The sequence below is a fragment of the Delphinus delphis genome, chromosome 1 (assembly GCF_949987515.2).
Source record: "Delphinus delphis chromosome 1, mDelDel1.2, whole genome shotgun sequence".
NCBI classification, from domain to species: Eukaryota; Metazoa; Chordata; class Mammalia; order Artiodactyla; family Delphinidae; genus Delphinus; species Delphinus delphis.
In genome coordinates, this window is record NC_082683.1 from 19,905,108 (window position 1) to 19,921,844 (window position 16,737).

Sequence of the window (16,737 nt, forward strand, 5' to 3'; positions counted from 1 at the left end):
CAAGTACCAGAAGGAGGCACCGACTGGCAGGAAAGGGCCTGTGGAGCAGGGGTCCCGGCGCCCCCTTACGGACTCGTGCGCCCACTGAACCCGCTGTGCGCCGGACCCCGCGCCCCAGCCCGCCCCGCCCCGGCGCCCAGGCCCGCCCCCTGCCCCGCCCGCGCCCGCGCCGCCGCGGGTCAGCGTCCCCGGCCACCCGTCCGGAGCCGCCGCGAGCAGCCGCCATGGGCCGGGCCCGGCCGGGCGAGTGCGAGCCGTCCAGCCCCGGACCCGCCGCGCCGCCTGCGGCCCCGCCGCGCCGCACCCGCGCCCTGGCGCTGCTCGGAGCGCTCCTCGCCGCCGCCGCCGCTGCCGCCGCCGCCCGGGCCTTCGCTCGCCACGCCGAGGCCCAGGCGGCCGCGCGGCAGGTCCGAGCCGGCGGGGAGGGCGCGGCGGCCGGGAGACTCGGGTGGGCCGGGGCAGCGGTGGGGCTCGCAGAGGCACCGGGCTCCGAGGGGCGGGGGTCGGGTGGGGGCCGGAGGGCCGGGAAGGCGGCAGGGAAGTGATAGGAAAACGGGGCTCCAGGGGTCGGGCAGACTTGGAAGGACTGATGGGGGAGATGAGAGGACTGGCCCAGTGTGAGGCAGGAGCTGGGACAGGCTGCAGGGGGACAGTGCAGACAAAGCGTAGAGCAAAGGTGGGACCCGAGCATCTGGACTGACCGGCAGTGCTGGGACGGTGGGGAGGGGAGACCGGAGAGGACAATGGGTGGACCAAGAGGGTGACACGAGATGGGCGGGATGGGCCCAGATAGAAAGGGGGCACTTAGAGAGTGGACAGTGGATGAAGGCTCAGCGTGAAGCAGGGACCAGGAGGGATGGGAAGGGGGACTGGGGCCCTGGGGCGTGCAGAGGTGGCGTTTGGACAGATGGGCTGGGAGATGGGCTGAGAGAACCCAGGAGGATGTGGCGGGAGCAGCTCCCTCCGCCCGTTTGGGATGCCAGTTGGGTGTACAACTGCTCAGCCCAGCCACCTCCTCCCGAGCAGGACTCGGCGCTGAAAGCCCTGGGGACAGAAGGCCTCTTCCTCTTTTCCTCTCTGGACACTGACGGGGACATGTACCTCAGCCCTGAGGAGTTCAAGCCCATTGCTGAGAAGCTGACAGGTACCGGGAGAGGCTGGGGACTAGGCAGGAGGGAGCCGGGGCACCGCCCTGGACTTCTTGGTCTGTGTCTTCTGTGTCTGCCCTGAACAGAAGGGCTGCCTGGAGTAGGGGGAGGATGGTGCGTCCTGGCAGCCCTGGGGTCCTCCCAGCTCTGACACTTTCCGGCTGGTGGTTTGGGCGAGCTGCTTCAACATGGGCACCCACACATACTCGCACACCCAAGCCTGTTCTCCTCACGTGTGACTAAAACTAGTTAACATTCCCTGACCACCTTCTCAGGACCAGACATGGCTTTAAGCGCCTCCTGTGAGTCATCTCTTTAATCATCACAGTGCCTGTGAGACGGACACTGTCCCGATCCTCACGTGCATAGTTTAGGAGACGGAGGCGCAGGAAGGGTCTCCAGCCTGCGCAGGCTGGAAAGGTGCAGAGCCAGGATTAGGGGCCTTCTGTCTTCAGGTCCTGCACCCGCTCATTTGAAGCTTAGAGAAAAATGTCTGCAAAGTGCCCACCATGCAGTAGGTAGTCAATAGACGGGAGCTATTACCATTACTGCTCAATATTAAACTGCTCGGGAGCTGTCAGATTCCTATCCCACCTTGTTACCCATTGTTGCCTGGTTGTAATCAGTGATTTTTATTGTAAAGATGAGGGGCCGAAGCATTCTAATGAATTATAAAATGCCTCTCTCACTGCTCCATCACCACCCTAACCTCTGTGTCCATATCTTGGGACGTTTCTTGAACTTATGAACTTGGGCATCTACTTGTTACCCAAATTGCCTGGTGTAAGTAGGTCAATAGATGGGAAAGACTAGAAAGAGACACGGGCTGCTCTCAGGCAGGTAAGCGCCAAAGGACCGTGATGGGCTTTCTGTGTCTCAGGATGGGTCAGGTAGGTCAGCCACGTGCTGACCCGCTGGCCTTTGGTCACTGCCGGAGGAGGAGGGTCAGATGAAAAATGCTAATTTGCTGGAGCGGTGTGTCAGTGCCTCCCAGGGGCAGTCAGTACTGTCATGAAAGCAGATGGGCAGATACACAGCTCAGCCCTGTGTGGATTTGCTTTGACTTCTTATTTTGCACACACTTCTCCGAGCAGCCACACAGCCACCTCCTTGTCCTTTTTTATGGCCAGAGAGCAAGAGTTCCCTCACGATGACGTGTTGGCCAAGCTTGCTGGGCTTGCGGGTGCTTTTAATTTTTTCACGCAAATCTTTTTCTCCATCAGGGGGAAAAGAGTCTTTCCCTCAGTTACCTCCTAGGCCACTGTGAGTGCAAAACGGGACCAAGTTTCTGGGAGAACAAAAAACAAAACCAGAGAAACACCAAATCTAAGCAGGAAGTAGAGGCAAAGAGTCCTCTCTAGTTGGTACAGTTGTGTGCGTTTAACTTTCTGCTTTATACCTTAAAAGTTTTACAAGTTGTCAGTAGTGAGCAAATTTTACTTGTAAGTCAGGAAATAAACCTTTTTATTAAAAAACCAAAGAGCCATAAAATGCTGGGCGTCATTCATAATTACCTGTGACAACAGTTACGTAATTGGATAAGCAAGCCAGCCGGTATAACGCTGCACATTCCCGTTGTTCCCTTCCCCGGAGGTTTCCAGGTTGCTGTTCTGAAATTTTGTTGCCTTGACTTACAAATGCAGAAGTAGCCATGGTTCTTAAGAACAGGGCTTTGCATCAGGAGCCACTGGGGAGCGTTCATCGGGAGCACGTTTTCCAGATTCTAGCCCCTGAAGACTCTGACTCAGTAGGTCTGAGGGGGGTCCTGGGCATCGGTAGTTTAAAAAGGCATCCTGGTGATTCTGATGCTTCCTGGTTAAGAATGCACCCATTTTAATGCACCCATTCAGTCTGTCAGTCCAGCCTGTCAACAAATGCCAGGAGTGGTCTCTACCAGCAAGAGAGCAGTTGTAACAGGACCCACCCATGCTTCGTCCCATTATCTGTGTCGTGGGACCCTGCCCTGCTGTTAGGCACCCCTTCTGCAGTAGGCATCATGCCTCCCTTAAAGCCTTCATCGTGACTCCCTCCACCCTTGAAAGACTACAGACTTGGCAGGTCTCTGAGCAGGAAGAGATCTGACAAATCAAGTTCAGCCACTGCCAGTCCAGCCCCTCGTACTGATGGGGAAATGGGCCACCCAGGAAACAGGGAGAAGCAGGTGTCCTCACTTCTGGACCAGTGCTCTTTCTGGGACACCAAAGATGACCTGATTCCATGTCCCCTGACCTCTCTGAGCAGCCTTTGCTCTCCATGAGACCCTCATGACGGGACAGGCACGGGAGCATGGGCTCCATCTCTAATGTGGGAAAACCGGAGAGGATGAGTGATTTGCCCCAAATTGTCCAGGAAATGGAGCCAACCTCACCCCCGAGCTGGGCTGAGGGAAGGGGGACAGTGAGAATGGCCTTTCTGCAGCCAGCCTGGCCTGGTGGAAAGAGCACACATTAGAGTCAGAATTAGGTTTGAGCCCTAGCCCTGTGGATCCCCAACCATGAAACCACCGGTAATAGCAATACAGCTGACATTTATTACGGGTTTACTCTGTACCAGGCCTGGATTATCTCATTTAATCCTCATAACAAGCCACTGGGCCGACCATCACACAAGCTGGTGAGGAGTGGGGCTAGGATTTGAACCCAGGTCGTCTGGTTCCTAAGCCTTTGAGGAAACTTTTGAGATCTTAATGCCCCCGCAAGAAGGTTGTGGTTGATCGTAGGTTTAGAGTAAAACAGGCCTGGATTTGAATCCTGATTCACACACTACCTAGCTGTGTGTCCTTGGGGAAGTGACTTCACCTCTCTGAGCCCCCAGTTTCTCATTTGTAAAATGGAATTGATAATACTGCCTTCACAGGGTTACTGTGAAACTAAAATGTGATATACATTGGAGAAAATGTGTATGTGTGGTATACCATGTGGTATACATATGTACACATTATATATCATACATATACAATTTGTGTATGTTTGATAAACGATGTGATCTATATTGTTACTTTGTTGATTGTTACCTGTTACAGCCCCACCCCCACCCCCATCCCTGCCAGGCCCGGCTCCCTTAATCACTGGCCAGTGTGGACATCCTGAGAGAAGTGAGGCCCTGCCATCTAAGGCAGGACCCCTCTCCAGCGACCTGTATCTCACAGGGTCAACTCCTTCGGCCAGCTATGAGGAGGAGGACCTGCCCCCTGACCCCAGCGAGGAGACACTCACCATAGAAGCCCATTTCCAGCCTCTGCTGCCAGAGTCCATGACCAAGAGCAAAGATGGGTTCCTAGGGGTAAGTTGGGGCAGGGGGTCCCCCACAGGCGGAACCAGAGACAGAGGGACCATCTGTGTGTGCTCACCTCCTGAGAATGGGTCTGTGCTCTGCTCGTCTTTCCTTCTTTCTGTCTTTCCTCCCATCTTTTATCAGCACCCTCTGTGCACCCAGTGCGCCAGGCCCTGGGGGTCCAGAAGTGGGTGCGATGCTGTCCCTGCTGTCCAGGCACACAGTCTGGTAGGGGAGGTAGGAGGGATAGGCATGAGCCTCTGACCCAGAGTGGGGATCTGGGTGGCCTCCTGGAGGGAATGACATTTGACAGTGACTGCAGGGGACGAGGCCTCAGCCCGCTGTCAGCAGGGGTGGGAGAAGGATCCGGCTGGAGGAAACAGCAAGTGCAGAGACCGAGCGGATGCAGCCGCTGCCCTTGTAATCATTACTTGCTGCAAGTCAGTCTTTCCCCCCAGGCTGTGAGTTTCCTCAGGGCAAGGCCGGTGACTCACACATTTGTGCCTCCCCAGGCCCCTAGCACAGTGCCTGGAGCCTGACAGGTGCTCCATTGAGCCCCGATGAACCCGGACCTGAGGTTCAACCCCTGGCAACGGCTGTAGGGTGGGGATGACCCTGACAGTGCCATCCTAACCCGCCCTGTGGTTAGGACCCGAGGCCCTGTGGACAGGGTCTCAATCCCTCCCAGGCCCTGCCCGCCTTTCCCGCTGTCTCCCCTGCGCTCTCCTCTCAGCTTTGCGCTACTCCAGATGTCCGGGCTTTCTTCCAGCTGAGAGCCTTCTCATATGCTGGTCCCTCAGCCAGGAACAACCTTCCCTCTTTGCCTCACTCACAGCCACTCAGCTTTTACAGCTCAGCTGAACTGTCATTTCAGCAGGAGATGCCAGGCAGGCCACTGAGGGCAGAGAGAAGGGGTGGCTGGACCCAGGGCACGGGGGACACGTGCGGGGGCATCCTGGTCAGTGGGGCTGGAAGAGAAGTTGCCAGATGGCAAAGGGCCTCAGCTGCCTAACTTTGGCCTCCGTTCTGCAGCAGCAAAATACCATAGCAGATTTTGAAAGAGGAGAATTCTCTCATCAGATCTGGGCTCTCCAAACTGGCAGCTGGGGAGAAAAGGGAGGCAAGAAGACCAGTTCCCAGGAGGGAGGGGGAGACAGGTGGGGGGAGGCCATGGTGATGGAGAGGAAAGGCAGCCCGGGGGATGCTGGGAAAGGAAGAAAGGTAGGGTGTGGCTACTAATGGAAAGGGAGGGAGGGGGAGTTGAGGTGACTCGGGCTTCTGGCTGGTGGCCAGGTGCATGGGGCCCATTGCCCGATGGGGGTTGGAGGTCTGGTAGGGAGGGTATGAGGTCAGTTTGGACTGTTGAAGTTGAGTTCCCTGAGAGATGTCCAGGGGGAGAGTCCAGTAAGATCTGGGTGGAGAAAGGCCTGGCATTGATGGGCTGAAGTGATGTCTGAGCAGATGAGTCCCTCCTACAGGGCAGAGAGAACAGGGTGGGGCAGGTGCAGGGGGCCCACCTGCACGTACAGGGGAGATGGGTCCGGAGCAGCACCCCAGCCCTGCGTCCCTAGCTCAGCCCCCTTTTGTGGGCTGCTCCGCTAGGAGCTCGCCAACCTGTGAACAGGACGCAGCAGGCGGGCAGGCTCTGCCTGGCCCTGCAAGCCAGCCCTGCTTTGAGAACTTGCCTGTGAAACCCCTCTCCTCCCACCTCAGCTTCCCACTGAGCCCGGGTCCCATCACCAGGGAGGTCAAAGGTGGGGCAGCTCCCTGGTGGCTGAGCACCCTGAGGGGTGCCAGGCACTCACTGTCCTGGCGGCCACTGATGGTGGCCCAGAAAGGCAGGGAGGAGCTACTGAAGGTGCAGCTTTGACCAGGGGACCTGCATGCCCCAAGGTTCCGCCTCTGCTCCAGGCAGATGTGCAGAGAGGCCTGCAGAGCGTCTGACCCTCATTCTCTCCCACCCTTCAGCTCAGCAGATAGCAGTGGGGTGGATTACTGATGAGGAAATGGCTCAGGGAAGGCCTTTTGCCAGGGGTGCCCAGCCAGCGTGGCCCAGGCTATAATTGAAGCAGGGTGCTCTCTGGGGGTGCCCTTCCTTCACCTTCTCTGTGGTCTCATCCTGCTCTTGGCCCTAGAGGTTTCACCCAAAGGTGGCTGCCACCTCCCTCCGCAGACTTAACTCCAAACCTAAACTCTGACTCGTCAGCGGGACATCAGCTGCAGGGAGGAGACTTGGTGGGGGGATTAGAGAGCAGAAAGCAAGGCCAGTGGACGGGGAGAGGAAGCCCAGGGCAGGGCGGGGCACCCAGGGTTGGTCTGCTGGCAGACCAGACAAGAGGCAGGCAGGACTGTGTGAGGCCCGGGACCTGGGCTTGGAGAGGGAGGGAAGAGGCCGTGAGAAGCCCCCTCACAGAGCCCCCTGTTCCAGTCCTGGGGGGCCCCTCCAGCTGCCTCTGCTCCCCTGCCCTCGAGCGAGCTGTTCCGGCCTGGGCTGGACCTGAGGGGCCGCAGGGGCACGGCTTCTCTGGGCAAGGGGCCGGGGAAGGTGAGATGAGCCTCAGCTCTGGCAGGAGAGTGCCAGGCTCGTGGCCGTGAGCAGGCAGGAGCCTCCCGGGTCCCTCTGCTTCCTGGGCTTGTGGGTTGGCTCAGGGCTCGAGGAGACCTCCGCACACGCCTGGGACGTTCTCAGTGCCCCAGAGCTTAGACTTTCCTCTGCCCCAGGTCTCCCGCCTGGCCCTGTCCGGCCTCCGCAACTGGACGACCGCAGCCTCGCCAAGCGCGGTGTTTGCCGCCCGCCACTTCCGGCCTTTTCTTCCCCCTCGGGGCCACGCGGAGCTAGGCGAGCCCTGGTGGATCATCCCCAGTGAGCTGAGCGTCTTCACCGGCTATCTGTCCAACAACCGCTTCTACCCACCGCCCCCCAAGGGCAAGGAGGTGAGGGTAGCCCGTGGCAAGCCCCGGGGCCCTGCCCCCCAGCCCCAGCACGGCCCCTCCCCATCGGCAGCTGGACCCCCGGGGCCACGCCTACCCCACCTGCTCTCTGGCCTGCCTCTGGCCCCGCCCCCACCTGGGCCCCAGGTCCAGAGCTGACCCTCACCCAGGGGAGCTGGGCCCAGCAAGCCAGCCCAGGTCCCACTGCCCTCCCCCCAGGTCATCATCCACCGGCTCCTGAGCATGTTCCACCCTCGGCCCTTCGTGAAGACCCGCTTTGCCCCTCAGGGGGCCGTCGCCTGCCTGACCGCCACCAGCGACTTCTACTACACCGTGATGTTCCGGTGAGGGGTCCTGGCAGCCCCATCCTTGCCTCCCACCTGGGCCTGGGACTCCAGGGAAGCACAGATGGGTTGAGCACCAGGAGGCAGGGCCTGACTCAAAGCCCCCAGCTCCACCACTTACCACCCTGTGGTCCCAGGCAAGCAGCCTTGGCTCTCTGAGCCTCACTTTCCTCATTGTGCATCAGGGCGGTGACTTCCTCCAGGAGGAAGAGAAAAGGTGTTGAATGTGCTTAGCATGGGGTTGTTGGCCATGATTGTCATCCACACAGAAGGGGGTGCGTAAGAGCTGTGACACCAGGCCACACACACCCTGGAGGGCTCAGAGGAGACTTGGGCAAGGCTTCCGGGGAAGGCAGCACGTGAACTGGGCCCTGAAGGATGGGCAGCACTTGGAGGGCGTCCCTTCTGCCTGCCCCACACACGTCTTCCTCCCCAGTCCAGCCCTTTGCCCCGCACAGAGTCTGGCCAAGAGTTCCAGGCTTTGGGGCAGAAGTGAGAGGGCAGGTGGGCAGGCTCTGCTCAGCAGGGAACCTGCTCCCAGCCGGGCCCTTTCCCTCCAGCATCCACGCGGAGTTCCAGCTCAGCGAGCCGCCCGACTTCCCCTTCTGGTTCTCACCCGGCCAGTTCACGGGCCACATCATCCTCTCCAAAGACGCCACCCACGTCCGTGACTTCCGGCTCTTCGTGCCCAACCACAGGTGAGAGCCTTGGCCCCGGCCCCGGCACCCTGCTCCTGTTTGCCCCCCACCAGCTCCAGGAGCTCAGATGCAGGGGCCCAGAGGCCCCCGCAGTCTCTCCCCAGAGCTACTTCTCTTGGGAGGGGCCTAGAGCTGACCCAGGAGGAGGTAGCTTGAGGTGGGCTGAAGGGGGTCATTCCATCGTCTGATAGGTGCGTCCCAGGTGCTCTGTGGGCCTGGCCTCCCAGCTCAGTGCTGGGACCCAACGCAGCGGCCGACAGCCCCTCCCTGAAGATGGAACTGCCCCCCACACCCGCCCCATACTGTTGACAGACCTCCAACAGACCCGTAACCACAGCCTGCTCACGCCACCCTAGGCGAAGGCCAGCAGGTGGGGAGGGACCCAGCTGGTCAGGGTCCAGGAAGGCCTCCCAAAGGAAGGGACGTCTATGCAGCGACCTGGGGGCTGAGGAAAGTTTAGCCAGGCAGAGGGAAGGGCACATACAAAGGCCTAAGCAGCAGGCCCTCCACGCCTGCAGTTGCTACCACAGACCCTGGGGGGCCAGGGGGCGGCTCCTGGGAGGGCTCAATGCCAGTCACCTGCCTGCTTGCCTGCCTGACCGCTCAGGGGCGGCCTCTTGGCAGGGAAGCAGGGGACGCAGAGAGTCTTTCCAGATTCCTCCCTGATAGCACGCAGCCGCTTAGTGAACCTGAGTGACTCTGTGCAGGGACAAGACCTGGGCTGAGAGATGAGGGGCCCAGAGCGAAGTCTCAGCCGTGGCACCCGTGGCTGTGGGCAAGGCCCTGGACCCCTCCAGGCCTCAGTTTCCTCATCTGCTAGATGGGAGGCTGGCTCCTGGCCAGGAGTGAGGGGGTCATTGGGACAGCCTGGGAAGAGAAAGTTGCCCCCAGGACCAGGAGCGGTTTCCTCTCAGTCCCCCGAGGGAGGGAGCATCCTGGGCCCACGGGGAAAATGAGGAGGAAGGACGAGCTCTCCTCCTCCTTCCTCGCTCATCGGGCAAGCCCCTGTGCTGCAGGGGCTCAGCCCAGGGTTGGAGGTGGGGTCCTGGACTGAATGAAACAGAAGGAGGGGGCAACTGCTCCTGGGCCTGTGTCTCAGGCCTAGACCACGAGACCGCTGACCGGCTCTGAGGGCACCCAGCTCACCCTGACTGCTTCACCTGCCCAAGGTGGTTGGTTGTCTGTCCTGGGGCGCCCCCATGTGGCGGATCTGCAGGTTGCACATGCTCAGGCCAGACTTCCCGCTGGGGGAGGCACTGATGAGTGCTGCCTCAAAGAGTCATGGATCGTGGACAGTGCATGAGCCATGGGTATGGAAGCCCTTCGTGAACTGTAAAGGGCTGGGCCAGTGGAGGGTGGTATGGTCACAGTGCCTTCCAAAGAGGCGGCCTGGGGAGAGGAAAGGGCCCAGGCTCTGCCGTCAGAACTTCAGTGGCTCTGGGACCTTGGGTTCACCCTGCCAAGTCTCAGCATCCTCATCTATAAAATAGGGTCAGCTGCATGCTTTCAGTGAGATAAAGTCCGACATCTGGTTAATGGGCCTTGATGACGGTGGTGTTCTGCCCTGGCCACCCTCTCGCCTGTCCCCAGGTCTCTGAATGTGGACATGGAGTGGCTGTACGGGGCCAGCGAGAGCAGCAACATGGAGGTGGACATCGGCTACATACCCCAGGTGAGTGCACAGGGGGTCCCTACCCAGGTAGGAAGGTGGGGCTCAGCCTGGCTGCAGGGAGGCCCAGCTGGCTAGGAGCCTTGGGGCAGTGAAAGACAGAGTTCCTGCAGGCTGAAGCCACTGTCCCCAAAGCAGGATCCTAGGAAGCCACCTGTTCTTCCTAGCCAGCATCTGCCATGGGTCCTCAGATGGCTTCACACTGGCTGGACACTGGCTCTGTCCTGGACTCACTGCACAGCCTTGACCAGGCCCTTCCCTTCCCTGGGCCTGTCTCCCCACCTCTGCAATGAGTGGCGTATCTTTGAGGGTCTCTCGGGGCCCCTGGAGGACTCAGGCCCCTCGCTGAGACGTCCCTCAGTGACATCATCCCTCACTGACCTCTGGCCTAGATGGAGCTGGAGGCCACGGGCCCCTCAGTGCCCTCTGTGATCCTGGACGAGGATGGCAACATGATCGACAGCCGCCTGCCCTCAGGGGAGCCCCTCCAGTTTGTGTTTGAGGAGATCACGTGGCAGCAGGAGCTGAGCTGGGAGGAGGCCGCCCGGCGCCTGGAGGTGGCCATGTACCCCTTCAAGAAGGTGAGGCCAGACGGGGTAAGGGGCGGGGTTGGGATCCCTGGGGCTGGGTCCGGAGCTGTGGGAGCAGCGGGTGGGCACTGGGCGTGGGATGCCGTGCAGGGCTTGCTGCTGAGGCTGCCTCCCTGTGGGGGCCAGCCTGGGCCGGGGAGCCTCCCCTTTGCCCTTTAGAACTTGGAGGAGGCATCCCCTGGCTCAGCATCACCCCTTCACACAGACACACAGACACACACTGCAAACATACATGCATATGTACACGCACACGTATATACACTACAGACACACACTACATGCACATCACACACTCAGCCCCTGAATGGGACCCTGGCGGCACACGATAGCTTCTCTCTGTCTCGACTTGGCCCCAGGTCACCTACCTGCCGTTCACCAAGGCCTTTGAGCGAGCCAAGGCCGAGAACAAGCTGGTGCACTCAGTCCTGCTGTGGGGGGCCCTGGACGACCAGTCCTGCTGAGGTGAGGGAGACCCTTCCAGTCTGAGGGGAGAAAGGGGGGCAGACTTCATACCTTGTGGGTGCAGGAGGCCCTGAGACCAATGGTGCTCTCCTGTGTCAGTATGAGGGACTCAGGGACGACATGGGGTGGGGTGTGGGGTGAGGGCTCGCAGGCTTCTGCGCTAAGCCCAGAGGAAGCTGCTGGACACAATAGAAAGAGCCCAGCTCAGCCATTTTCAGCCTGGAGACCTTGGCCAAGTAACTCCTTCCGTGAGCCTCAGTTTTCTCAGCAGTAAGAGGGTAATGTACTTACCTCCCAGAGTTGTGAAAACAGACGTGAAAGTGCCTGTACTCTGTGCAGTGTTTCACACGAGTGAGAGAAGGTAGTGCCAGAGCCTGGGCTGCATTCACTTATTCAGAAAATTCAACGAAGACCCACTGGTGCAAAGTTCTTTGGGTGCCTGACATTGGGTACAAAGATGAGCAAACAATGGCCCTGCCCACATGCAGCCAATCGACAAACATCCTGGGCACCTCCCGTGCCGAGCCATAGGCTAGGTGTTGGGCACCTTGCACTGAGGAAGTCAGAATCAGCCCCAGTTCTCAGGGAGCACACAGTGTGTGCAGAAGGCAGACGGTGAATGAACAAGTACAAGCGTGGTGAATTTACACAAGGCATGGTCCTGAGTGGCACGAGAGTGTGTAACGGGGGGTGGCGGGGTCAGGGGAGGCTTCTTTAGAGAAAGTGACATATAACCTGAGACTTCGAAGGATGAGGAGGATGAGTTTTCCAAGTGACAGAGGAAGTGTTTTAGGTAGAAGAATTGTCTGTGCAAAGGCCCTGGGACACAGGTTAGTGGATTTAAGAAGCTGTCACTGTCGAGAAGCCCCTGGGCCAGGCAGACCCCCAGCCAAGTCTCAGCCCAGGATGCCAGTATGTTACTGAAGTTAGTTACAGCTGCCATTTATTCCTCACCTCCTCTGTGGTAGATGCTTTGAATCTGTTTTTTCACCTGGCTGCACTGACCGTTCTACAGTTGATGAGGTTTACTGCTGGTAGAAAACCCAGTGAGACATGCAGGGTGCCTCACCCACCTGGCCTTCCCTCTCCCGGAACAGGTTCAGGGCGGACTCTCCGGGAAACTGTCCTGGAAAGTTCGCCCATCCTCACCCTCCTCAACGAGAGCTTCATCAGCACCTGGTCCCTAGTGAAGGAACTGGAGGACCTGCAGGTGAGTGGCAGGCGGGCAGGAAGAGCCCCATGGCAGCCCCTGGGACAGTGCTGGGAGCCGAGGTGTCAGGAGTGTGCCCAACTGTCCCCATAGAACAACCAGGAGAACCCATCCCACCAGAAGCTGGCCAGCCTGCACCTGGAGAAGTACAGCTTCCCCGTGGAGATGATGATCTGCCTGCCCAATGGCACCGTGGTAGGTCCCCCACCACTCATCCCTGGCCCCGGGCCAGGCACCACGGGGCAGAGGAAGTGGCAAACAAGGGGCACGGCTTACAGACCTCATCAGGCTCCAGGTCTGGCTCTACCACTTCCTGGCTGGTGTCTTAGCCAGTCCGAGCCTCAGTTATCCCCTGATGTCCCCTCGGCCTGCCTCGTGCAGGTGTCGGGACGCTCCCTCAGAAAGGGAACCTCAACAGCACTTTGGGCACCTGGCAGCAGTGGGCGTGGTCTAGCAGCAGAGCGGACAGGAACGTGACCTGGAAGGGAAGGCTCACCTCAGACCATTGCAGCCAGTCCTGGGATGGAAGGGAGGGAGGGACGGACAGGCCTCGTGACAGGCAGAGAGGACCTGGGGACGCCCCAGGCTGAGCCAGGCTTCAAGACCCTCTCTCTCCCTAAGGGCCCCTTACACAGCATTCACGTCGTTGCGTTGGGTTCTCACGGGAGCTTTGGGAGATAGATGAGCACGAATGCTGATCTCACAAACAAGGAAACTGAGGCTCAGAAAGGTTCAGAGACTTGGCAAAAGCTGCATAATTAAGAAGTACAGCTGCCGGGAATTCCCTGCGGTCCAGCGGTTAAGACTTGGCGCCTTCACTGCTGCGGGCCTGGGTTCAGTCCCTGGTGGGGGAATTAAGATTCCACAAGCCGTGTAGCGCAGCCAAAAAAAAAAAAAGAAAGAAAGAAAGAAAAAAAAAGAAATGGAGCTGACTTGCCAAACAGGCGCCCGCCTGTGAGCCTCAGCGTCACCCGCTCTTCTGAGCAGAGCTGCCCCTTATCCTTTAAGTCCCAAGGGGTGGTCAGTGTGGGACTGAGGGATGGAAGCGGTGGGGAGCAGTGCAGGAGCAAGAGCTGGGGCTGGCCTGGAATGGGGGCGTCCGGTGAGGGCTTGGTGGCGAGGAGGAGGGTGCCAGCCAAGGGCCTTCTGTCTGAAGTTCAGAAGAGGAAAGGTCCGGGGGAGCCGGCCAGCTCGCACCCGTCCACAGGCGCCCATTGTGGTGGACTTGGCCCAGCCAGGGGTGGCGAAGCTGGGCGGACAGGACTCTGCCTGGGCTGCGGGTGGCCTGTGCTCTCCCACCCGCTCGATTTGTTTGTTCGTTTACCGGGCACCTGCCCTTAAGGTGCCCCTACCTGGAACGGGAGGCAGATGGGGACACAGGCGTGTGGGCGTTTCGACAGAAGTGAGTGCGGAGTTCAGGGCTTCTGGGAACAGAGGAGAGAGGTCATGGGGCGCGGAGGCAGGGTAGGGAAAGGTGATGCCGGAAGGCATTAGGTTTCACCTGGTGGGCGAGGTGTGGAGCCCTGGAGTCAGAGGGCCCTGTGAGCAGAGGAGGAGGGGGAACGGGTAGCCCCTGCCGTCCGCCATCAGCCTCAGCGAGAACAGTTGAGGCCGCGGGGGCACTGAGCCCGGCTGGGCCCCCGCTCTCCTCACCCCACCCTTCTCCCAGGTCCACCACATCAACGCCAACTACTTCTTGGACATCACCTCTGTGAAGCCTGAGGACATCGAGAACAATGTCTTCAGCTTCTCATCCACCTTTGAAGACCCGTCCACAGCCACCTACATGCAGTTCCTGAAGGAGGGCCTCCGGCGCGGCCTGCCCCTCCTCCAGGCCTAGTGCGCCTGCTGGGCAGTGAAAAGCCTACTGGACGGGGAGCTGGACAGGCCCCTCTGCCCCGGAGCCAGAGCAGCCCTCGCACATTTCACCTTCCACCTCTCAGGCTGCCCGTGGGGTGCGGCCATCCGAGCTTTGCCTCAGTGAAGGGGGGACAGGGGGTCCTTGGCTGACCAGGTGGATGAACCTCGAGCTCCAGCTGCCACCATCAGCCTTTTACTACCCACCTGGCTCCGGAAGCCGCTTGGGACCCCAGAAGAGGGCCCGGGGTCATCTCCCTGGACCTCACTCACTCAGGCACATAGTCCCGGCCCTTGCAGGGCGAGTAGTAGGGAAGAGTGGGTGCTAGGAAGACAGGGCCACCCCTCTCCTTACCTTCACCCCGTCCCAAAGGAAACATCAAGAAGCCCTGGCCTGAGGGTGTGGGCAGGCTGCCAGGGAAGCGCTCCTGTTTCTCTGGCGCCTTCTTCCTCGCATAGCCCTGACCTCCTGTGCTTGGTGTCCCCAGTGGAGTCAGTCTCAGCTGGAGACAGCCTTCTGGAAGCTCTGGGTAGGACCCTCCTTCAGAAGCGGAAATCGTACTGTACCCCTGCTGCTCCCCAGACCACTCAATCCAGCCTAACAAGAGGACCCCCCCGCCTATTTCAGGACTTACTGGAAGCCAGCTCTCTAGGGAGGTTTACCACGAAGTAAGCTTCTGCCCTTGGCAAGGAGTCCGCTGAGGCCCAGGGCCATGGCACCCCTACCGCCTACCCCAGCACAGGCCACGGCGGGACTGCAGGAGCCAGCGTCCCTGTAACACCTCCTGCCCCTCAGACCTCCGCTCCACGGAAGTGTATCCCAGTCAGAGAACACAGTGTCCCCCAGAGCTGGCACTGTCCCAGCCATCAGGCAGCCCAGACCAGCCCGTCCACCACTGGGTGGCCACTGACTCTCCTTGGCCTCTCTTAGGGCCTTGGTCCACATCCTGAGCCACTGACCACAGCCAGTCTCTTTTTTATACACGCAGGAAAAGTGTTTTTATGTGAACTTTCTCACAGTTTATATGTATTTTTGATAGCCCCGGCACTGAGGAGAAAGGAGGGGGCAGTGGTACCCCCCAGCAACTGCCCCATGATGGCTGGATCTGAAAGCCTAGGTGGATCCAGCTTGATGTCTTTGCAGTTGCTGCTGTGGGAAGAAACACCCCTCTCTTCCTTCTCCTCTTCCAACTGTTTAAAAATAGTCCTCAGAGGGTCAGTATACCCCCTGCTCTATCCTTGTCCTCTGCTCAGGCCCGTGAGGGGCCCTTGGGCTTTCCTAAAGCCCCCTCCACCGCCCACCCCTGCCCTCGCTTATGCCCCCTCCGCCACCCCACAGGGGGACTCCCTCCTGATCCTGGAAGAGGAAGGCAGGCAAACATTTCCTCAGATGCGCTCCCAGGCCTCCCACCTGTCACTGGAGCTTCCACACTGAGTCTTCCTCACAGACTGTCATGTTCTCAGTGTTGTATCAAGTATCGTAATAATGGCCAGTTACCAAGAGCTTTCTCTACCTAAAGCACTTGGTTAAGGTCACGTGCATTTCCTCATTTAATCCTCACAACAGACGTGAGGCAGATATTAACCATTCCCATTTTGCAGATGAAGGAATTGGGTCTCAGGAAAGTGAAGTGACTTGCCCGAGGTCACTCAGTGGTAGGGTTGAGATTCAGCCTGTGTCTTGATGTTGGAGTGTTTTGTCTTGCACTACACATGCCATCCCCCACCCCGTCCCCTCTCTCCCGTGTCTGTTTTCACTGAGGTGAGAAACAAAGCCTTTCAAACCAGAATGTCTTATTCCTCTCTGTTCTCCAGAGCAAATGAGGCGTGAGCCAACAAGCTCAGCCCAGTTCTTTGTGTCCCTTCTGGAAGGCGGTGCTTCCATGCGGCTTACAGGGAGGGAGGGGACCGAGCCTGTCTCAGTGCTTCCAGGCACGGGTGGCAGTAGCCTGTCCCATGAGCCACCCAGTGTCAGCAGGCTCAGCCCTCCCACCTAGCAGGCTTTTCCCCTCACTCTGGTCTGGGAAGGCCGGCAGCGTGATGAGCGACCCGTACCCTGTGAAAGGTAAAGCATGCTTGGGCTTTCTGCATCCTCACCTGATGCCTCTGCCTCACCCCCCACCTGAGCCCTGAGGCTCATGGTGGGGGAGGGCCCCAGCTGCCCTCTTTTGTCACCCCTCTGCCACTTCCCTCCCCTGTCCCCAGTGTGTCCTATAATAAAATTGGAGATTAGGGTGGTTCTAAGTGCCTTTCCTTTGAGCTGGATGTTCAGTTCTGTCCTCGGTCTCATTCCTCTGCCGGGATTGGCTTGGCAGGTGGGCAAGGGAGCATGGCTGGAATGCCTTTGGGGACTATCTTATTTGTCACCAGAAGGCTTGAGTGATTTGCTTAAAATAAATTTGTGATAGACCTAGAGGAAGAACTTACTATTTTTAGAATCTGGTGCTCTGTGTTGAGAAAGATTCTGAATTTAAACCCATCATCTTAGAAGCAGGGCATGAGACAGGCATTAGGTAAATTTCTTTGAGGGTGTGAACTTCAGGAAAAACCTGTAA

The 16,737-nt window shown here is 59.0% G+C and overlaps 1 protein-coding gene across 2 annotated transcripts; it reads left to right on the forward strand.

Moving 5' to 3' along the window:
• Positions 1-204: 204 nt before the first annotated feature.
• SELENON (selenoprotein N) lies at positions 205-16,528 on the forward strand. 2 transcript variants are annotated; one of them, XM_060016691.1, is made up of 12 exons: positions 205-407; positions 1,027-1,144; positions 4,297-4,430; positions 7,143-7,355; positions 7,572-7,696; positions 8,257-8,394; positions 9,985-10,066; positions 10,456-10,644; positions 11,010-11,115; positions 12,213-12,325; positions 12,419-12,520; positions 13,995-16,528. In XM_060016691.1, exons 1-12 carry the CDS (start codon positions 225-227, stop codon positions 14,163-14,165), a joined length of 1,674 nt encoding a protein of 557 aa, XP_059872674.1. In that variant the 5' UTR covers positions 205-224; the 3' UTR covers positions 14,166-16,528. The 2 variants fall into 2 exon arrangements, with proteins under 2 accessions (XP_059872674.1, XP_059872665.1); XM_060016682.1 differs by lacking the exon at positions 205-407 and having other exon boundaries at positions 823-1,144.
• The last annotated feature ends 209 nt before the right edge of the window (positions 16,529-16,737 follow it).